Source organism: Penicillium angulare (assembly GCF_028827245.1).
Source record: "Penicillium angulare strain IBT 27051 chromosome Unknown utg000004l_segment0_segment0, whole genome shotgun sequence".
Lineage (NCBI taxonomy): Eukaryota > Fungi > Ascomycota > Eurotiomycetes > Eurotiales > Aspergillaceae > Penicillium > Penicillium angulare.
This window is the reverse complement of record NW_026623163.1, coordinates 3100718-3123571: the sequence shown is the minus strand read 5'-3', so window position 1 is coordinate 3123571 and position 22854 is coordinate 3100718. Positions and strand designations below refer to the sequence as shown.

At 46.0% G+C, this 22854-nt stretch overlaps 7 protein-coding genes across 7 annotated transcripts; all 7 read left to right on the top strand.

Moving 5' to 3' along the window:
• Positions 1-877: 877 nt before the first annotated feature.
• N7478_005117 (bZIP transcription factor) lies at positions 878-1859 on the top strand (the record flags this gene model as incomplete). The annotated part of the gene is made up of 2 exons (XM_056921331.1): positions 878-998; positions 1066-1859. 2 exons carry the CDS (start codon positions 878-880, stop codon positions 1857-1859), a joined length of 915 nt encoding a protein of 304 aa, XP_056779368.1.
• A 2078-nt stretch (positions 1860-3937) lies between these two features.
• N7478_005116 (uncharacterized protein) lies at positions 3938-6196 on the top strand (the record flags this gene model as incomplete). Its single annotated transcript, XM_056921330.1, has 1 exon — positions 3938-6196. The coding sequence occupies one exon, from the start codon at positions 3938-3940 to the stop codon at positions 6194-6196; it is 2259 nt and encodes a 752-aa protein (XP_056779367.1).
• Positions 6197-7890: 1694 nt separating this feature from the next.
• N7478_005115 (uncharacterized protein) lies at positions 7891-8169 on the top strand (the record flags this gene model as incomplete). Its single annotated transcript, XM_056921329.1, has 1 exon — positions 7891-8169. The coding sequence occupies one exon, from the start codon at positions 7891-7893 to the stop codon at positions 8167-8169; it is 279 nt and encodes a 92-aa protein (XP_056779366.1).
• An 890-nt stretch (positions 8170-9059) lies between these two features.
• N7478_005114 (Major facilitator superfamily domain general substrate transporter) lies at positions 9060-10553 on the top strand (the record flags this gene model as incomplete). Its single annotated transcript, XM_056921328.1, has 1 exon — positions 9060-10553. The coding sequence occupies one exon, from the start codon at positions 9060-9062 to the stop codon at positions 10551-10553; it is 1494 nt and encodes a 497-aa protein (XP_056779365.1).
• A 5584-nt stretch (positions 10554-16137) lies between these two features.
• Positions 16138-17863, top strand: N7478_005113 (fungal specific transcription factor domain-containing protein; the record flags this gene model as incomplete). Its single annotated transcript, XM_056921327.1, has 2 exons — positions 16138-16727; positions 16801-17863. 2 exons carry the CDS (start codon positions 16138-16140, stop codon positions 17861-17863), a joined length of 1653 nt encoding a protein of 550 aa, XP_056779364.1.
• Positions 17864-19500: 1637 nt separating this feature from the next.
• On the top strand, positions 19501-20550 carry N7478_005112 (uncharacterized protein; the record flags this gene model as incomplete). The annotated part of the gene is made up of 1 exon (XM_056921326.1): positions 19501-20550. One exon carries the CDS (start codon positions 19501-19503, stop codon positions 20548-20550), a length of 1050 nt encoding a protein of 349 aa, XP_056779363.1.
• Positions 20551-21293: 743 nt separating this feature from the next.
• N7478_005111 (Gfo/Idh/MocA family protein) lies at positions 21294-22358 on the top strand (the record flags this gene model as incomplete). Its single annotated transcript, XM_056921325.1, has 1 exon — positions 21294-22358. One exon carries the CDS (start codon positions 21294-21296, stop codon positions 22356-22358), a length of 1065 nt encoding a protein of 354 aa, XP_056779362.1.
• Positions 22359-22854: the final 496 nt, after the last annotated feature.

Sequence of the window (22854 nt, the reverse complement as noted above, 5' to 3'; positions counted from 1 at the left end):
CAATCACGCCAATTTCAGCAATATATCCCCTCGTCCATGGCAAGGCGCATACCATACCTCGGAGCTTCCACTGCTGTTCGAAACATGGGGGAAATATCATGATGGAGGTCCAAGGTAAAGATTAGAGGCCGCTATGTCTGCTGACTAGCAAGATCTATATCTGGAGTTCATGAAAGATCCGGCTCATGGGTTACCTCGAGCCGGCTGGTCGTCCTATAATCCTAATGGGTTGGCTAATTTGATGGCTGCGCATGGAAAGGTGGCCCAACGTATGCCCAGTAGTATACTTCAGGGTAATTTTGCAAGAGTCCCTGAAACCTACGACTAGTTATTCTGCCCCCGCAGCTTCAAAAAAGGTTCGTCGTTCAACTCGTGGACCTCCCCGCCTCTTCAGTCTCGACAGAAGACTCGAATATAGATCTTGTCGCATAAGTAGGTGCTTTGACTAGAAGATGCAAGTGAGAAACCGGAAACTACTTAAAGAAATCTATTCATTAAAAGGGAACAAAAAAACGCATTGCGCTCTATAGAATAGCACAAATTCACTCGTGAGGGCATCCATAGGCACGCTAAAAGTGATCGACGTAGATAATTTTCGTGAATCGCCAAGTCCAATACTTTAGAATTGCGCCACTGATGAAGGGGACTGTTCGAATTCAATTTATTCGAAATGATTCATGTTTCTTTCATTTAACCTCGATTCGTGATCCTTGAGATATTTCGTGGAGAGCTAGGGGAGCGGGGCCTAGATAGGCTTTTTGGGTTGCCGCACTGGGTGGATGCGGCGTTTAGAGTTAAACCCGAAATGCTATTTATACCGACTCCAAGCCCAACCCTATCTTGACATACGACATCTCACCCCACGCCTTTACTCACCATGGCCCCCCTCACAGCTCACAAAATAACGAAATTCGACACTACCAGAGTCGATCATTCCACACAACTAGATACTGCAGAGAAACGAAGGCTGCAAAACCGCATCAATCAGCGGGCTAGTCGTAAGCAGCACCTCCATTTTGCCACCATCAATCAGATAAAGGGCTGTTCTAATTCAGACTGAAATAGGCGAAAGAAAAGCGCTCAAGTCCGGAAAAATCGCATTCAACCAACAAAAGCGATGGATCATCTATACAGAAGGGGCTGAAAGGTTCGCAGAACCTGGCCCTTGCAAAGACCAGCAGCCGGAGTCGCTGAAGGCTATAACACCATCCGGCGCAAGATGTTACAATGATGAAAAAGACGCCCATAATTTCAACGTTGTCGAAACATGGAATTTTCGCTGTAATCACCTGATCACGCAACTCGAAATGAGAATCGCCTCTGCAAAATCCGGCCTAGACTACACTCAGCTCCTTGCACCCGTCACAAATCTCAATATTGTTAAAGCGCTGCTAAACAATGCTTCGATACTGGGACTCAGTTTCCATGCGCTCGAAGAGGATATTGCTTCTCATTTTAATATTTCTGGGCCGATCGAATCGGATCTACAATTACCAACCAGTCTGCAGCCAAGCTCTTGCCAAAGAGAAATTATCCACCATCCCTGGATCGACCTTATGCCTGTGCGATCTTTCCGAGATGCGTTGTTGAGAAATTTGGACAAATACGATGAGGATGAGCTCTGCAGCGATATGCACGGTGGGATCGGCGCGTCGGATGCACTCGGTTTGATTGTGTGGGGCGAATCGTGGGATCCAGCTGCATATGAGGTTTCTGAAGCTATCTTCAAGAAGTGGACATGGATATTTCGAGAATGTCCGGAGGTTGTCACGACGACTAATTATTGGAGGAAGAGACGGGGGGAAAAACCGTTGCGATTCCAACAACCTGGGGGATTTATAGAAAAGGACGAGCTATGAGTCTTAGTAGTAATTACCATTATAAATAGTATAAATTATGTGTGAATGTATCTCTACAGAATTTAATAAAAGTCACGGCTATTGAGATAGTCTAGATCTTTCTACCATTTCTTTTTTTTTTTTTTTTCTATGAGCCCCGATATAACGTCAGGTGCAATTTTTTTTTTTACCGCACGCGGTGTTCTGTGTATACTATTTTTCCTGCGAAGGCACTTTGCCTTGACCCAGTTATTTGAACCAATCGGAATGGTGTTTTTTATATTCACGCTTTACTGGATCAAGTTAGTTTTGTGTCAGCATTCTGATACCTGAATACCAAGGTTAATATTATTGTCGGCATCTGTATCGACGTATGAAGCTAGAACAGACAGAGAGAGACTGTGAAACAGCTAGTTGGGGCTAGATGAAAGAAAGAAAGGACTGAAGAACTAGGGAAACCACTGAGTGGGGTGATTCGGGGAAGAGAAGAGAAGAACGATCAAGAGAGAGAGAGAGCTATCTAGTGAGCTGATGCCTTAGGCACCAGGATCATTAGTCACGTGACTCCTGACTCCTGATACACCCTTAGCTCTGAGATCTGATCTCGAATCCCTAAGCTAAGCCAGGCTACGAAAAACCCTGTATTGTTGTATTCGTGCCAAGAGTACTAGACCTCTACCGCTATCTAGTGTCCCGCACCAGTTTGGAAAATCATTATGTTGGGGTTTTTGGAGGCTAAGCCTCACCACAGCAAGTGGTTTTGCTGCTCTTACCTAAGCCTCCGCTACCTACTTAACTAACTTATTTCAATGACTACAACATATATCTGGTCAACTCTGATTTCAAGTGCAAAAATTCGGAGTAGTGTGACACCATTAATGGTAAGCGGATTGGGTAGGTTCGAGGCAATGTGATGGGTGACGAAGCCTTAGAGTCGTCATTTAATTATCCTGCTTGGCCTTCGTCCTGGCTATTTTCTCGGCGTTGCTTCTTTGAGACCTCCTGCTTGGCCTTTCTCAATACAGGGAGGATCGAAATCAGTTTCACCACCTGCACACGGAGATTCTCTCTCGAACCCTCTTCTGAAAACTCGCTATACCTATTATGGTTAATTGGCCCCTGAGTCCATTTCTTGGCAGTAATTCAGTACTGGTGTAAATAACAACGTAAAATATCATCCGTAACAGGCTTGAATGGTCTCAAGGGCTTCTAGAACATGGATTCTGCAAACAAGGCAAACAACGTTTGGAAATGCTAAGATCAAATGGCTTTAAGCAGTGTTATTTTAAGGCTGCTATATTGATTCCAAAGCTGGGGACCAGACCGACGGCTACAAATATGCAATTTTGAATATCAAATTACTTAGCTATTCCAGTGATTTTAGGCTTTATGTATTGATAGAAGGTTGCAACGGTATCTTGAATACGATCTTCGACGTTTTTAAATTATCTAGGCATGTTTTGCGGTATTTAGAAGGCTTCAAAGTTGATAATTTTGAAAAATTTGTTATATGTGTGACGAGCACACACCTTCAGGGTGGGTGCGGAGAGGCGGTGAGACAGCACGGTTATGTATTCTCTAGCCTGTCTAGCCGCCTGCGCCCCAGCCCCCTCGGAATACTTCCTCCAATTTTGGAAGTTAATAAGAAGCCTTAGGTAACGCCAAGTCTGTTGGTTTTATTCTCAGCCGCAGCGTGAACTCCTGACGCCCAAAGGATTTCAGCATGCTGCCCCAATGGGTAATAGGGCCGTGGAGAAATATGCACCCAAAACGAGCACCGAGCGCTGGTTGGTCGATACCAAAGAGATAACCAAGCTACCAGTAGACCCTGCGTCATTTCTAAACTCGAAGCAGAAGTCAGACCGTGCGTGCAGCAGCGTCAATGAGGCTTCAGCGCAACAGACCGAAAAAGAGCAGGGCTTAGACTCGGCGAAAGCAGCACAATTAGCAGCACAACTAGCGATGTCTTATAAACTCTACTGGGCCTGGGATGGGGCTGTTATAATCACTGGGGGCTTTCAATTTTCAGATTACTATGGCTTTGCACTACGAAAATCAGCCGATGCGGGCCCTGACATGGCCTTCGAGGTTGCGATATAATGACACAAAAGACACAAAAGACACAAACTATCTACTGTCTGTATCTTTGTGTCACACCCATCAAACAACTCCAACTGACTTTGCCTAGAACAGATTATACTGCCTATGAGCCCAGAGGACCTCAATCAAACCCATCCTCGCTCCCTAAAACTACCCGATGGGAAGCCGTCCTGCGCGCTTTCGGGCTTGGCATCATCTACACCACCATTAAAGGGCAGAAAGAAGAATACCCCAAGGTTGCGGTCTGGAGAAGCCGCTCGGTCGCCCTATCTAAGCTTTTCATTCATTTTATCCCATTCAGTGCAGTTATCTTTCTAGTATGGATAAATATATACGGATACTGGCTCGGAAGCGAAGTCCCGGGGATCGAGGGCTACAACAGCGCGAAGCTAGGCGCACTGCAGTTTGCGACAAAGCTCCACGAGATTACGATGCTCGCATCACTTTCCTTGATTATCTTCACGTTCGTCCAGCGCCGAATAGTAGCCGAACAAATAGCCTTTGGGGCTATCTTTGCAGGCTTGCAGTTTAGCAATGTCAACTATCTCTGGTCCAAAGAGCTGTGGGGAATGATTGGTTCGGAATGGAGGAGACCACATGGGAAGCTTTTCATTTTGGTCCTTATACTAGCAACCTGGCTGGCGCCTATTGTCGGACCCTCGTCGGGTGTATTGATGGTGCCCAAGGTCGACGACTGGCAGGCCGGTGGGACAGACTTCTGGCTCAATACTACTCAGGATAAGCTCTGGCCGTCCGAGGTCACCGATCATGGAGTTGATCGTGGTTGCCTGCTTGACAAAGGTCAATTCGACTGTCCATTCTCTGGGTGGAAGGCGTTTCAGGCCGGGGTCTTTCCCATGTTCCATCATTTGACCCTACCGGATGACCCGTACGCCTGGGTCGAGTTCCCGTCAAGTACGCGCGTGATTGGGAAATATGGATTTCGCTCGATGAATATCTTTAGCTCGGTCTCCTACCCATTGACAGTTACTAGCAGCTTGACATCGGCACTGGCGGATGCGCTGTCAGTAGCAGGGACATTCTGGGCTGAGATACCTGTATGTCCTCCTATACGCCAGCATTTCAATTGGGCAACGAGTGCGGTTTGGAGAATCCCGAAGTTACGGCAACCAGTTACCACGGTTGCCTGTCGCATACGGAGTCTCTCGATAAGAGAAAGGGATCCGATCTACTTTCCAATGCTTGAGCACTCCCCAAGCGATGTACCAGTGCCTCTCCCTGAATGCTTTAATGTGTCCAACTCAAAATCGCTAGCTCGCGCCATCGGGAACGCTAGTAATACCCACCCGGACATTCTTTGGATTCCACTCGCCGACCATGAGCTTGGAAATCATTCTCTTGGTGCCATTGTCACAATTCCACCGAGTCCGACAAGAAATGGCACCCTCCTAAGCTGCACAATAGACGCTCATTGGGTCGATGGGGATTACGAAATAAATCATCGCCAGTATCATGACCAGGCATGGGCCGCAGAAACTTATCTCAACGGCACTACAGACACGTCGAACAGAATTATAGCGCTGCCTCGTATTCATCTTTCGCCTCGATGGGCAAATTATCTAAACCCACGAATATCGAACACAAATCAAAGTGTTATCGAGACTCTCATCTCAACCGCGGGGTTCTGGCCCATGGAACCCCCGAGCAAGCGCGCTCGGGATCTCACTTCCGCTGTGGAGCTTAGTCTCTCCATGATGGTGAGCAATGGCTTATCAAATCTGAACCCTAACGTTGAGATTCAGGGCCGTCGGCCTGCTCCCAGGGGGTGTGATCCTACGTGGGTTGAGGCCCTGATGCCCCAGAAGCAAGCTAAGGGGCGAGGCGAACTTGGCCCCGGAGGCATGCTCTGGGACATGTCCGGAATTGACACGACCAACAAGACCAAGTTCACAATGTCTGTGACCGCGAACGGCTACGCATACTCTCTGGGCGGAGCCACCTCCATCGCCGCGATTATAGTACTACTCATATACTGTCTACTAGTTGTTGCCCACACCGTCTACGTCTGCTTTAACTCTCGCAGCTCATCCAGCTGGGATTCAATCTCGGAAATTGTAGCACTAGCATTGCAATCTAAAGAAACTGAGTATTTGCGCAATACTGGCCCTGGTATCTCGACGAAGGAGATTTTCCGTTCGCCAGTGCAGATCCGCGATGTTGGACAGCGGGTCGAGTTGACTTTTCTTGACACGCGTGATGGAAGTGAAATGATTCAGGAGAATAAGGAGTACGGTTAAACAAGGTGAAGAGGTCATGTCGCGCGAGAAATTTTCTTTACTCAGCCAAGTATTCAATGTGGCTTGTCTGTCTATATACACATCCACAAGATAATTCCCGGGATTGTTTAGTCGCTTCAAGAGGTCATCTTTGTCTAGGGCAGCTTGGGTGTCTCGACAAAACACTTAAATTACTTTATCTAGACCTTCGAGCTGTCCAGCTTACTTGAACTGACTATAGAGCTCGTCCCAGTCCAACAATATATCAAAATCAGGGTTACCATCAGCAGTCACCTGAAGTACCTCGCAGAAAATCCTGAGTTATCTCTTCAACGTCTTTTGTCTGAGTGGTTTGCCCTGGTAAATTTTCAAAGTTGGCCACAAGTGTAAATTAAGAGTAATAGTATATTGAAAATATTCGCCATAGTTCAACTTCTTTCTACCAGAAGGTAGATCGGCATGCCATATCTAGCTTGTTCTGAACTAACAGTATAGGCCTCCAAAGAGATCTACCTTGTAAACCCTAATACAGCGGTATGCGAGATCTTTCAGCCTCTGCTTGTCAATGCAGACAGTAGATGATATTTAAGGTTACAAAGTTTAGGCAAAGTATATTATGTATATAAAAAATTGTATCCGGCGCCCTAATACAGAAAGGGTAATATTTGACAAGCTGTAAGAGAATATATCCTAGTTGATATACTGAATGCAAGACAATTCTATTGAAGATCTTAGTAAAGAAGAAAAATCTGAATGTATTTCCGTGCCTTGTAGATATTGGCTCGACTACGGGGCGAAGCTACAGCAAGAGTACTCTTTTGGAATTCCAAAGACCTGTACAGTAAAAGTATACTGTAGAGTGACATAGACTGGAGAGCCAACAATCCAAGAATAATAAGATCACTGACACCCCTGGAAGTTATCCCATTAATTTTCACTTTAATGGGGTACAATCTTCCCCTCAACCAGAGGTGCTCAATTTACTTGTAACCCCAGCAATACTTCCATCACTATATAGCCTATCCAATGACGACTTTTACATTCCTGGACTTCGAGATAAGGCAGTTCGAGAGTATACCGCTTAATATAAAACAAATATCGGTGATAACCATTTGAAAGCCCAATTCCAAGGAGTACGCAATATTACTCTGGCAAACAGTCTAGATCTTTAACTGATATATGAGGACCAAAACCTATTGTTTTTTTATTGATAAGGGGATTGTAATAGGTATTGCCCGCCAGTTTGTAAGAGATATCGTCAAATAGGTTCGGGGTGTAAGGAATATTTTATTTCTTAATGGGGTGGAGGTCTTCTTGCATCAAAATTATCCTTCTTAAACGACCTTTACTAATTCCGAGGTAAAGCCTTGACACCCCGAATGTGTCGAAATGCCTTTTCAGAGCGAGGAATTTATCTAGTTGACGCAAAAAAAGTCTGTGAGAGCCTCAAAAATGCTCTTCCTCCTATCCCAGACATTGAAATTGATCTATCGGGAGAGAAAACACCTTCTCCGGAACCAGATCTTTTGTCGTCAAGTCTTGAAAACACACCTTCAAAAACCTTTGAAGATGTGGAAAAAAGGCAAAAATATCTCTCTCCTCTTCTCTGCCGGCCTGATTTAACGCCTAAAGAAAAAAAAATACTCGCACAGGTTTTAGATGAGCAAGAGTTCTATTTTAATGCCTTAGCCAATACTACGGCTACTATACGGGAAATGGCCGCCATCCGAGCCCCGCGGGAGAGAAAAACTACTAGACGGCGTGTTATGGGCCTTAGTGATGATAGTGTTATACGTGTTAAAGATGCTAAACGTAGTATAACTGAGAGGAAGGCAAAGGAAGACAAAAAAGATGAGAGACGGGCGGTAAAAGAATTGGAGAAAAAGTACGGTGTTCCTACCACACCACGTATTACGGAGGCTCAAAGAGAGGCAGAGGCAGAACCGTTATACAGCGAGTCAGGAGAGGTTATTGGTTTCAATGATAAATTCTAAATTGCTAAGAAAATTGTATATAAAGGCGAAAAAATTACGTTCCGGTGAGAATTACATTGCGCTGCGGGTCACCAAATGCGGCTAGTCGTGTTTGGTGTTCAGACCGTAGGGTAAGGCACAGCTAGTATCGCGTTGCGATTAAATACACACAACATATTTCTTACACTCTTTTGCTCGCGTTCTACAACTGATTTCCCGCGTTGACCAGGGAAAGATATTGATGTTTTGCTGTGGGTTTTTCTGACTAGTATTCCAATACAGGCCTATTTCCCCTCTTCAATACGTAGCAGAGCTTCCCTTTCTCCTTCCCCTCTTCAACATTGCTATTCGTTGTTTTTGCACCTTTTCTCCATACCGGTAGAGACGTAGGCACCCTATCATAGTGGCCGCTCGCTTATGTTGGCCACTCGCTTGTGGATTACGTTAATGAACGCGAATGATGAAGGGGCGGGAAGGATGGAAATGGATCCATGAGAATCCGATTGAACTCCGATTCGGATTTAAATTTGCCATCACTGTGGGAGTGCTGTCAATGAACTAGTGGCTTGGCATTTTTCAGCTCTCGATTCGAAAAGTCTTGCATCGGAATGATTATCGAGACTGATCCCTGGTAGTCACCGTTGTGATGATAAAGAGCTCAGGCAAAAACAGAATCAGTCACACTATGTGACACTCAGAAAATATTACACTCAATACCTCATTGCTATGGTTGGATACTCCGTACATCGTTCATTCTTCACGTCATCTCTTTTGCAGATCGTACATCACTCCCTTCAACCCCTGGTGGCCGCACTAAGAGGGCGTTAGATTCCACACCAATTTCCCCCATGCCTTGATTAATTTTCCTTCCCAATCTTCAAGGCGACCTCTTCGATGGCCTGAATATAATCATGCCCGAAAATATTGAACACACTCCCCTTCTCCGCCAACACTCAGACCCGCAGGTCGCCCCTGCAGTGGTGGCCGCGATCGTCTCCACATGGATCGCCACTTTTCTTGCAGCAGCAGACAGCACCATCACCTCGACCCTCTCAGCAACCATCGCTCATGAATTCGATTCTCTTGCCCTGGTATCATGGCTAGGCTCGGGATATCTCATCGGCCTGACAGCCACACAGCCGCTTAGCGGCAAACTGAGTGACATATTCGGGCGACGCGTTAGTTTCTGCGTCGCGTCAACTATGTTCACCATCGGGAATCTTATATGCGGCTCCGCACGCTCGAAGCTTGTCATTGTTCTTGCGCGTGTCCTAACAGGTATTGGAGGCGGTGGATGTATCTCTATCGCAACGTTTATAGCCTCCGATAACATCCCTCTCCACCGCCGAGGGATCTGGCAAGGAGTTGGCGCTGTCGTGTATACGACTGGAATGGGCTTAGGAGCAGTGATAGGAGGTGCAATCAATGATGCATTTGGTTGGAGATGGGCTTTCACAGGAATTGCTCCGATCTCCCTTCTTGCTGCCGTGGGGGTAGCGACATTTGTGCCGAACCACTCTGGGCAAAAACAAGGACTTGGTGAGATGCTTCAACGAGTTGATTTTGCCGGGTCCATCACTTTGGTCTCCTCGCTGGTACTGTTATTGCTTGGTCTTAACCACGAGGGGCCCAACTCCGAGAGCATCCTACCTATGGTTGTCATCCCGCTTGGACTTGCAATCCTCGGAGCCTTTCTTTTTATCGAGTACGGCTGGGCCAAAGAGCCTATAATTCCATTGTCGCTTTTCCGTATGCGAACTGTGGTCGCATCCTGCTTGACCGCCTGGTTCATGTCAATGTCATTCTACGCACTTACCTTCTATGTACCTCTATACCTGCAGATGCTGGGATACTCCACTAGCGAAACGGGCTTTCGTCTTCTCCCGGATTCCATCGGTGCAGGTGTCGGATCATTTCTAGTCGGCTTTGTCATTCGAGTGTCTGGGCAATATGGTGTCTTTAGATATACCATGACGTTGCTCCTGGCTATTGCAGCTCTGGGCTTCGCGCTGATCTCAAGGAGCACACACTGGATTCTGCCAGAACTCTACCTTTTCTCTAAAGGCTTCGGAATGGGTGGCGCCCTGACGATGCTGATTCTTGCACTGTTGCATGCAGTTCCACATGGAAAACATGCAACAGCCACTTCTGCTTTGTATGCTTTCCGATCAACAGGATCAACTTTAGGGTTATCTCTCGCAAGTGCAGTTTTCAACCGTCAGATAAATCGCGCTTCGGTGGAAAAGGGAACAACCTGTATCGCGGGCGATGAGTGCTACCTCGATGCGCTACATCAAGCCTTCCAATTTGCGTTAGTCCTTGCGTGTGCGGGCTTTATATCTGCTCTCTTTGTTCGCAGCCACAGCACAAGTCACCAGGAGGAAGATACTGAAGAATTCAACTAGCAATTAGGTGGTTTGAATATTCATGAAACCTTTAGATTCCTACTGAGACTTTGCGTATGCAAAACATGATCTGTGTTATTTAACAAGGCACAGCGAAATACAAAGGAATGCAATGGCAAGCAAAACTGCAAATATATGAAATATCAATCTTCGATATCCGAAGGGAGGCTTTCAAGCCATCCAAGAATGAAATCCCAGCTATCAGGAGTAGGCGCATTTTCATTCGAGTACGCGGTGGGTCTCTCAACCTGATGTAGATCCTGCGCCGTGTTGGCCATTCGATTTCAGCATTTCGAAGTGCCGCCATCGGGGTCTTCAGTCATTTTTGGCTTGTTTAGCCAATTCGACAAATGCGTCTAACATGCATTTGCACCGAGAGAACTTATTTCTTAGATTGAAGTCTATCTTCGGATTTTCCGCATGCATATCGAGCAATGTAGTCACCTTTTCATAGTTTCTCTCGACCTCTTGTTTGACTTCACTTTATTGCAGTAACCTCCAAATGTCGAAAGACTTCAAGATCGCCTCAAGTTCAGCCATTTTTGATGAAATGTTTATATATGAACCCTCGTCTTCCAAATGATGAGTTAGCTACAAGGTAGAGCATGGGTTGTTAAACTTCTGACTACTAGTACTAGTAGATATTTTAGACTGTCACCACGAATCCGCGACCCCACCATCTCAGGGTAGTCACGGTGTGCCCCCAAGGGGAGGCAGCCAAATATTGTTTATTCTTAAGAAAAGAAGCAAAGTATGTTCGCTATTTCATAAAATCACATTTTATATCTTTGAAACCAATACATACTACTTGATGTTTCAAATGTCTACTGGTAATAAAAATTGTCAGTTTTCCAAAGGGCTATCGGCGTCGCTCAATAACAGGGCCCTTGATAGCATCGGGTGCTGCGGCGGGTCAGGTCTCACGAGTTCACCGTTGGTATCGATATTTGTATCTGGAGAGATCATGCCCGCCGGGGCTACAGGATGATGAATCCGCGGTGTGGATCTTCGATTGAGATCAACAGTTGGCAACTGCTCGATCAGAGTTTCCCTATCTCCAACAATGATAACTCCCGTCTGAAAGTACGGGACTGTTGCAGTATACATCATATTTCTAGTCCATGGACCGTCAAGGCTCGTTCTCGCCATGTTGATAGTCTCCCTCTTTCACAAATGCTATGACTCTGGTCCAGGGTGCAAGCCGTTGCTTGCCACCATCTGAGATCGTTACCTCAACCTCAATAACATCTAAGGTTGTATCACCCGCCGAAGTATGGGGGAATTTCCAAGAGGACGGTCGGGAATCTAGGGAAGGTGACTTAATACTATTAATTTTGAAATACTCGACTACAAGCTCGGAACAGTTCCCGTTAGATTTCGTCTTATGCTGAGTTATACGACTTGGAGAACTCAAATCCAAAGTCCATTAAATGTCTTTACTCAGACTGGCCCGTGCACTTAATCTGAGGAACTAAGGCTATCCTGAATCCCTGCACCACCTTTAGCTTAAAGCGGATGTTACAGTGGCTTTGTGAGTATCCGGTCTTCATGTTGATTTGCTTGAGCGGCCAGGGTACGAGGAATTCAGGGCTTTGGATAATCCCATTCCACTAAAAAGCCTAACTAATTAGTAACTTTGGATCGTTACTGGATTTAATCAACAAGGGCTGCTTTCCACGTTCTACTTGGAGCACTATCTGTTGGTCAAAAATCCCGACCTCATTACCATATGGCAAAATATATTATGGTCGATTATTGGTTCCATGAACGAAGGGTCTGAGATAAATCACTCCTTATTCAACTTGGTCGACCCCGCTTTACCAGGATCATCTAATATAAAAAGATATAGTTCTCTTATCTGGTCTTTGTTACTAAATCGAAACTTTAAAATGATTATTTGACTGGCTATTAGCATCTTAAAGACTCAATGATATTTGACTTACAGAATTACCTGCAGCTTTACAAGCTTTTTTCTTGACGATTATGATTATGCGGTTATTTTGATGTTGCCCATGTATTTCATACGCTCAATATGTACCACATCTACGTGGCATATAATCATACCCCCCCCCCCCCCCCCCCAATCCCCAAAGCCCCGTCTCCTTTACCATTGTCACACTTTTCGCACCTCTTGGGCTTTGCAACTACCCAGGGTCGCTTTGCAAGGCGAGTGATAAAACGTACAACCTGATATGGCTTTTGTGTTGAGGAACAAGTTCTGATGATTTCATCTCCATAGTCCGTGCATTATTCGTATCAACCAAATCCTCAAATTTCGCAGTAAGAAGCAGCTCCCAACGATTCGAAGTGACACTAGAAACCCCATGTTTTTATCATGCCAATCAAAATAGATAGAATTTCTGTCGCCGGTATTTCTCCAATTCCTTTGACATTTCGATGATTTTTCTGAGTTTTCATTATCCTTCCCACTACCCGCGCGTGGGGGCTCATCTCGCCATTCAAGTTGCCCACGCAAACCTTGCATTTCACAATTCACATCCACTTTTTTAAGTTTTTGAGCCCATATAGATGAGGTTCAGGGGTAGTAATCAACACGGGGCGGTCATGTACATCCTCAAATTTCATCCGGCTTGGCGGGGGCCAGGGGCGAGCCTAGTGAACCTTTAAGTAACTACACTCCTTGGAGGCTTTCATGAGTTTGTATATCTTCATAGCAGTTCAAGTAGTATTTTGGACATGTATTCAATAAATAACAAAGCTAGACTTCATAGTCATAGGCGACATGTGGAAAAGAAATCTTCATTGACCGATGCGACATGGATATACCTAGTAGCAAGGATAGTTGTGCCCAGGTGAGAGGCCGACGGATACAAGTTGTGTATGATCACAGAAAAACCAAACCCCGATTTCATGGTAGAGTTAGACTCAAGTTAATTATGCTATGTATCTGTTGCTCTATTATAGAATCCCTAACTTTTGCTCCAGGGCTGTACTAGTATATCCAAGACTGAACGAACATTTGAATAAACCACAACCCGTACTACTTTGTACATGTCACCGATATATGTTTTCTGAGTCATCGTCTTGGGGAAATTCCAAAAAAGTTTTTGATTCTGTTGCTTATACAAACTTCGAAAATACCCACCGAGCTTCAAAGACTTCGGCTCTAAGATAGTATCTGTAAGGACACATAGTGAAAGTCTAGAAACGATGTTGTTACCTATCAAAACTCTCAGTCTACCGTCCCGGACGCATGACGCCTGGGAAACATGGGTCCTGGAGGGTTTAACTATGTGCAACTTGAAAGCGTAGTATAGAAAATCATCAAACATGATTAGACCGAAAATCCAGACTTCCAAGATGAAATTCCCCTTGAAATAAACTTTACCACTGTAAGTTGTAATGAAGATAAAAACATTTAATAAGTCGAGGGCTTTGAAGTGGTTATTTGGACTACCTCAAGATTCAGATATCACTAAAGTCTACCGAGAAGTAATGCCGTAGCTCTAGCTTGTTATTCGTAAATAAACTTCCCCCAGTGGAACTTGAAAACATGGCTTTTCTCTAGGTCTCACGCTTGAAGTTCAAGTTCTCATCGGATGATATATCCATTTGTCTCCTACTATTAAAAGTCCCTAGGTTTGCACACATCGCTTTGATGAAGGGTTTGACTCTTCGGCATTTGCATCGGAAATAAGACTCGGTGATGAATTAGCTGTCTGAAATAGGGAAGATGAACCGCGTATTACCTCAACATTTGAAGTCAAAAAAGCTTTGAGATAAATATTTTCTCAACCAATGTCAGATGCCAAGTAACGGGTCGCAGTATAAATATTCCAGGGCACTCTTTCCCTCCGGTGGATAAAATTAAAGATGATGGATTTCAAAGTTCTGTTCCTCTTAATCTAAAATTCCACACTTAATGAACAACCATGAATATTCAGCGTCATCCCTTGCATGAATACGCGAACCGGACCGAAACTTCCCAGGAAGGCATGCATCTAGCAGATCAACTTTCAAAATGAGCAATATCTAAAACGACCCCCAAATTCCAAGCATCCCCGACTTACATTACAATGATAGCTGCGCCCACAGCCGATACTATTAAAAAACTTCCAGGCAAGTTTTTTGATCGCGGGTCTTCGCCAACTAACAAGGGGCTAAGACTTAAGATCAGATTGGCACGCCTGCGTCAGCCTTTCTGAACCAATAGACCGGTAGAGCCAACCCAAAAGGGAAAATGGGCTACTGAGCACTAAGAAGTGCTGACAACGGTTGCGGAGCTTACCGCATTTTCCTCGTTGGGCGGAAATTTCACTGAAGGCCATTTGCCCCCGACTACCGACTCAAGCATTGTTAGGATCGGTATATCGGACGGATATTCCCGTTGTAACGTGCGATATGGAGATCATCAGATTCGAGCATCTACACCATTGAAAACCGTCCCCAAAGATCGGGGGGTCGGGGCTTTAGGTCGCCGGAGAGATTCCGAGCTCTTGAACAATCCTGAATATGGCCCCCAGTCTTCAGCCCGCGGTACCGGTTTGACCGGTTTGGCCGGGGACCCACTTGGTCGCCATCTTTCCCTATACGCGGGGTCCATCGAACAGTTACGAACAATGGGCTGGAATATCCGAGTTTCTTAGTGAGAAAATGGCTAGGAAGTTGGGAATATTTTACATTTGAAAAACCTGCAAAATCTGCAAAGTCTGGAAAAGCCGGATGATCCTTGCTTGCCATGTGGCAGGCTGGTCCTAATCAGGCGATGTGACGAATATCTATGCTGTCAATGGGCTGAAGGATCACTGAAGATCGCTAGTTTCGATCATGGATGAAACACACCACTGGAACAGGGCGAGAATGGATCAATTTGATTGAGGCTATAAGCTTTTTAACTTTTCTACATCGCATTTCACACGTGGTTTTAGCTGCACTGGGGTAAATATCTGCCATGGGGGCCTTTTTCTCCTTGGCGCTTACTGTCGCAATACTAAAAGCCGGGCACCGATTTGGTTTCACATTATCCTTGATAGAAAGATCTTCTTTTTTTTCAATTTTTCCCTTGGAAAAAAGGAAACTTCTCATTTCGGTTGATGATACCTGTTGAATATGCAACCGGAGAAAAGAACTCGTCGAAAGCCTATAAAGTCATGTTTGGAATGCAACCGCAGAAAGCAAAAGGTCTTCAATACCTAAATTGCCACAGTTGATCCTGAGAAAGAAAATTCTGACGCCCATCTTGCAGTGTAATCGTGAGACCCCATGCAATCATTGTGTAGGTCGTGGGGTGGAACACCTTTGTGTCTATTCCCATGTACCATCATCCAAGGATGCCTCCAGGGGTCGCAGCATCTATCATAATATCCATCGATCGAGTTCCGCGGTAGATCAAAGTGAAGAAAGGGAGACCTCGACGACGATTTCCTCCCACGAATCGGATTCAAACGACCCTAGCGTGGGAACTCTTGAAACCAGAGGATTTGCATCACCGTGGACGAATACGCTCGTTTCGCCCACTCTCTACACCTTGTGGGTCGACGATACAACAACCCCTCGAATCGGTTATTCTGTAAATTCCTAACATGAACGATCTAATAGAAATTCGCCGGCGATAAACAGAGATATGCTGCTATACTCACCAGATCACTCGCCATCGCAACGTCGAAAGATTTGGCCTGAGCGACCAGTGGCCGACTTCTTGGTTAGCATGTTCCTGACGGAGATGAATCGCGTTCAGGAGGTGATTCATGCCCCTTCATTCCAGGCACAGTATACCTCGTGGTGGATGACACAAGAAAGTAATGAATTCGCGGGCGAGAATAATATGTCGGATGAAGACATGAACTTCGGGTTGCTGGTGATTCGAATCTGTCTTATCGGTGTCCAATCCCTTCCTCATTCGCGATACCCCACCACGGCTATAATAAAGACCCATCCAAACCAGTTCGAACAATGGCTTTATGCTATTGCTGATGAGATCGACAAGTCTCTACAGTCCAAAAAGCCTTCACTAGTGACAGTCCAGCATCGTTACTGTCATGTCCTCTATCTGAAGAACAGCGCGAGGATTCGAGAATCATGGTCCGTTCTTAGTGCGACTGTGAAAGATGCTCATGAGATCGGATTACATCTCAAGGATCCTGGGGTTCCCGTGAGTGATTTGGAAATGGAGATTCGCAGACGAACTTTCTGGACCTTGTATGTTTGGGATCGGTAAGTATACAAGCATAGTGGATTGAAAGATGCTGCCCCTAGATCCGTCACTAATCCCAGTCGTCTGTGTTAGTTTCATGTCTACATTTTTCGGACACTGGCCGTTGATTCCTGAAGGCTACTTCGATATCGATCTCCCACATGATACCCTAGAAGTCATCACGATCACCCCCTACGTCCACACGCCGTTCACAGACCGGATCTTCCATATGAAATTGGCACGGTTCATGACAGCGTTTATGAGCCCACCTTCCTGGCAGCATGATCGAGTTGACTCTATCGTCATAGCGGATTTTACACAGCGATTCCAACAAGTCATTATAGACCAACTGCCGCCCGTGTTTTGGATGGATAACCCGGATACCAGATGGGATGCAGCTGATACCGCTTTGCCTGCCAAAAGAGAAATGCTACGCCTTTTCATTTGGGCTACGAAGGCGTCTCTATACAAAGCTTTCGCCGACCCTTGCAACAGCCTTCAACAAGAGAAGTCTCCAGTTCTAAAGAATGGATGCGACCTTATTGCATTGCATCATCGCCGGACTCTGATGGGTACAACTTGCAAGGTAATATCGTGCATCACCAATTTGTATACGCTGCTTGGCGACCAAGACGGTGGCGCTGGAGAGAAACTATTCTTGCTCCCAACCTCTCTTGTCGAAGCGTTAGCCAACCTGGGCATTTGTCTACTCTCCATCCAGGCAGACAAAGGAGTCTTAGCGATGAACGATTTACAGTTACACATTGAGCCCGACCTACAGAGCAACTATTTATCATTTCTTGAAGGCTTCAGTGTTCTTGATCGACACAGTTCGCACCACGGCATTGCAAAGAAAGGCATCAAGATTCTCGAGACTCTCCGCGATGCCTTACGCACAACATATGACAGCGCACATTTACTTGATACACAGGGTGGTCAGCAGCTTACGTCGGGCTCTCTTGTCTCGGGTCAGGGGCATGGGGCTGAACGGTTTCAGTTGGAGAACAGCTTAGTATCACATTACAGCCGTGGGGGCAAGAAGCCGCAGCATGCCCCCATATATCCCCTTCCGGAATGGCTGCCGTCATTTCTGGCATCACCAGGTCGATCATGGCTATTCCATGACGAAGCAGCATATAGAGATCTTATGGCATAGAAAAAGGGTTGTGAATTTTTGTATATTAACATGATGGATTTTGCGCGGGGCTCTTGCAGTGATGCTTTTTGTATATTATGGCGGAAAATGCATCATTCTGGCTGGCCGGAATGACTTACTAGTATCAGTGGGAGTTATATAGAAAGGTATATAGGTTTGCATCAGTGAGAATTTAAGCATGCATTAGCACAATACTTTCGACCGAAATTTCTACCATTGAACATTTGGGGGCGTATGTACTTTCAATGTTTCAGGTTCGTTTTTATTCCCCATGAGCGTCATCATACCGAAAAGGGATTCCGCTTTGGCCCGATTTCTCTATAGACATCACACCTGGCCCTAAATGGATTACTTGGCGGAGCTATCGCTATCTTGGAGGGGTCATGTGAACTACAACAGAAATTGTGTCATCGGAGTAGATGACCCATTTTTGTGAGGGTCTTTGTCCGATTAGCTTAGCGGATGCAGTTGGAGGCCGGGTTTTGATTCCGACTGTTTTCCGACCGGCGACCTACAGAAAGAGTTATTAGAGATCAGACGATGATTCTCAGTGAAATGTTTTGCTAGAGCGGATTTACATCTATGTTCTCTCGACTTACAACCATAGAGATAGCAAAATTAGATGTTAATGTTTATTGTCTACCATGAATCGGCAAAAAACACCGAAATCAAAGCATATCAACGGCTAGGCCCAAAGGACACAAGCGAAAGAACAAATGGGCGATCAATTTCCCCATTGAGGAGGTAAATAAATGGTCTAGAAACTTGCTTTTAGCTCACAACTTGTTTTTTTCTGCTCAAGTGCTTGGAAGCTGGTTTCCTGGCCGAAGAACCAGATTGAATAGGGCTTAGATTGACTTTGAATTAATCAAAGTGCCCCGAATTTCATCTTCCGTACCAAGAAATATCCTTAATCATGCCCCAGGGGCAACGTGTGGAACCGTGGGTTCAAAGTTGTCAGGGACTCCCTGCCTCAGGCACAATTCCTGGAAGCTGCCGCGAAAAACTCAATGTTCGGACCCAAAAGACAAAAAAAAAAAAGGTTCAATGGGAGCAATAAGCTCATAGATGGACACGATTAAGATTGTGATGTAGTACAAACGAGAACAGTTTAGTGGATTAGGGTCATGAATCATCTTTGTCCGGCTGGTTGCAGCCCCGTTACTCGGTGCGACGGTCATCGACGTCATGCCAGAGAAGAAGAGACGCCAAGACGCATATCATGAGGAGTCTGACAGCTGGATCGCCGGCATTCTTTCCTTGGATATAATTTCCCTTCTTTCCAGTGGTTTTCTGTTTCTTCAGCCTTATGGGTTTGAATAGATGGTGATCGGGGCGAGAAAAAGGAAGAAAAATAAGAACAAAAAACGTTCGTTCCCACTGGGAAAATCAACTAGCACCGGCAAGCCCCTGCATAGTGTGTGTGTGTTCCTTCCTCCTGTTGGGATTCCGGCCGCCAAGATAAGGTCTAGACGATCTTTCTTTTTCTTCCCCGTTCACTAAGGGCAAAAATTATATACCCTGAGCCAGCATTCTTCACAATTTACCTCCCCATGGCATTCACGCTATCAGATCAGCCGTTATTACATTCATAGCCTCTTCTGTCGCGATCTCCACGATCCGTCGACTCGTGGACAATGCGCCCCGGGCTGCATAAACCGGGCGCGCTTCCACTACTGGTCGTGATCGTGTTCTCCTTGCTCACCCTGGTCCCTTCATTACCGAGTATACCGAGCTTGAAGCTTGCAGACCTGTCCTATTTGCTCAGTCGAGGTCGTCGTAAGTACATTCCGCTTGGAAATTCAGTCTACCGAGACCCCCGAAAGCTAAAAAGAAAACTCATCAACTTAGACGTCCCGTTGATTCAAGACAATGTCGCCGACCTTTCTTGCCCGGATACGCACCTGAGTGACGCTTACACACCATGGATTCCAACCATACCCTCCCGACCGCGTGTAAATCGATTGCCAAGGTCCGCGCGACTTGCCACTGGTGCTCCCATGATCTCCAGCGAGACCGCGCCCGTGGAAAACCGAAGTCGCTCGGCAATCGCGACGGAACCCTCGTTCTTATTCAGTCGTCGCGCCCATGCCTTCCGAACATACTTCATTCAACAATTAGATGATTATCAATTCCTCTCTCCATTTTCTACGCGCATGTCTACTGGCACCGGAGCCGTTGCAGCCGACCGCAATCCCTCCATTCCGCCTACATATCCTCCATCCCTACCTACCGCAATTGATGCCTGCACGGTCGACTCTACATTCCACCCATCTAACGAATCTACCTATCTTCAAACGCCCCCTTCGGTCCCGAAACAACAACTTCTGCTTGGTGGTATGTGGCAGCAGGTCTGTCAAACTGCCAGTGGCCTCTGGGATCTTGCCAACGAATCTCCTAATTCTCCACTTCCACGCCTCCTCGAACTGGGGAGTTATTACGCCCAATCTACCTTGTTCTCCCATTCTCCAATCGTCGAATGTCAAAAACCCTTAATTACCCATCCGAACATTTCTCAGGCTGAATCGCAAGAATGCCCGGCCACTTCAGCCCACACGAACAAATCACAAATACAATCAAATGACCAAGCGACTGCGACCGATGCTGCTGGCCGGCACTCATCTAAGCTTGATGGTAGCTGCATGGCAGTGGTGATCGGCCTAGTAGCCGGTATAGTATGGTTTTAATGTCCTTTGTGTCAAAGAGTGACGTGGAAGTCTGTTGTGTGGATGCGCATGCCATCAGCCAGTCGGACTAGAGGACTTGATTGTCACACTGGTCATGTAGGCGCAGCTTATGCAACGCTTTGATATATCTTGATGTCTGCAATGAGTCTTTCATCTTTTGTTTCTCTTCTCATCTAATCCAGGCTGGAATGTACTGGTCGAAGTTAACCGGAAGGCTCTGGTTAAGCCTCCCGCAGGTCTTAATAAAGTTCGTGTTATTTTTTATCAATCTGACATAGATTAATTATGTAGATAAACGCCATCTGGGCTTATTGAATGAATGGTTTTCCCGATTCCAATTAAGCTGTGTGACCTTTTGATAGAACCGCTTTCTACCATTGAAGTGAGAACTTCCTACAGCGTGTGATACTAAGTCTCGTGAAGCCAGGGATATCTTTGACGCTCCCAAGGCTGAACCACGCACATACTTCTCCAATCCCGATGTCGGTATAACCCAATGTCGGGGTCAAATTCCCGCTATCTGACGGGGGCCAAGCAAGGAAGGAGGGGCAGCAACATCCAGCCACAACAGGGTTACATCTTAGAAATCAACACGATGTACCTCTACCGTCCCATATCTATGAAGCGCGTGCATAAGCAGAGGAAATAAAGTACGCGTTTTCGCCTCATCGTCGAGTCACAGCAAGCTACAACTCCTCCAGCCCTACAACGTTTACAATCACGAATTCCACCATCAAGCAGCCATGGGAGCGACCACCAACCCTCCTTTAGGAGTCGTAGTAATCGGCCTAGGCCAAATGGGCATCAGTCACGCCCTAGCCTACCACCACAACCCCGGATTTCGAATCCTCAGCCTAGTAAATCGCAGTCCAGCAAAGAATCTCCCCAAAGAGCTCCAGAAATACCCAACTCAAACAGACTTCCACACAGCTCTATCTCTGAACCCAGACATCGTCTCAATAAACACCCACACCAATACCCACGCGCAATACGCCATCGCAGCAATGAAAGCAAACGCGCACGTGTTCGTCGAAAAACCCCTCGCAAGAAACACAGAAGAAGCAAAGCGCGTAGTAGAAACTGCCCGCCGAACCAAACGCAAGCTAGTCGTGGGATACATCCTCCGATACCATCCTAGCTGGGTTGAATTTATCCGTCAAGCGCGTCTTCTCGGTCCACCATTCGTGATGCGGATGAATCTAAATCAGCGCTCTGCAGGGCCGTCGTGGGAAATTCACAAGCGACTTCTTCGGGATTCAAAGAATCCAATCGTCGATTGTGGCGTGCATTATCTTGATGTCATGCTGCAGATTTCAGATAGTAGACCTTTCCAGGTGCGTGGGATGGGAGTTGCACTTAGCGACGAGGTTGCAAGTGATGAGGTGAACTATGGCCACCTCCAGATTATGTTTGAAGATGGATCTGTAGGTTGGTATGAAGCAGGTTGGGGTCCTATGGTTTCTGAAACGGCGTGCTTTGTGAAAGATGTTATGGGGCCTAAGGGTTCGGTGTCGATTGTTGCTGATGAAATGGAGCCTGGTGCGTCGGCAAATGTTGATGGTCATACTAAGACGTCAAGGTTGAAGGTTTCTACTATGGATAATGGGCTAGTGCATGATGAATTGATTTCTATGGAGCATGAACTTGGTCATAATGAGCTGTGTGAGAGGGAACAGCAGTTTTTGTTGGATTGTATTTGGGAGGATCGGGATCTTGGACAGCATATGGAGGATGCGATTCGATCGTTGGAGATTGCGCTTGCGGCAGATCGTTCAATGCGCGAGAAACGGGCGATTGATCTCGTTTAGTGCAGTTGAACTTTGAGTAATCCAAAGATTGAGTTGTTCAGCGATAAATTTCAGCGACAAATGTTGATCAATTTGGAGATGGAGAAGCGACGGGACCATGCATTCTGTCATTGATACTACCCCACAATTCAGACAAAGACGTAATTCGATATCCATTGAATCAGTAAACTATATCGGCAGACCAACAATTAAAAGAGCAATACAATCCGACCCCCGGCCCCGGCCCCGACCCCGACCTGACAGACTAAAAGCTCGGGTTTATCTAACTTCCAGTCTAATTCGAAGGCTGCGAACACGAGGTAGATCCCTGCTAGTACGTCAAAAATAGGAAAGAGCCCCCTGCAAATGGTAGCCTGTAGAATCTTCGAAACCGCCCCGAGACTATGGTACTGCCAATTATTCATACAGACCCACGTCAGTGCATAGACCAGGGTGTGCTCCTCGCTTCAATTTATTCAATTTAGCAACGCTTGATTTGTCGGAAGGGATAGCAGAT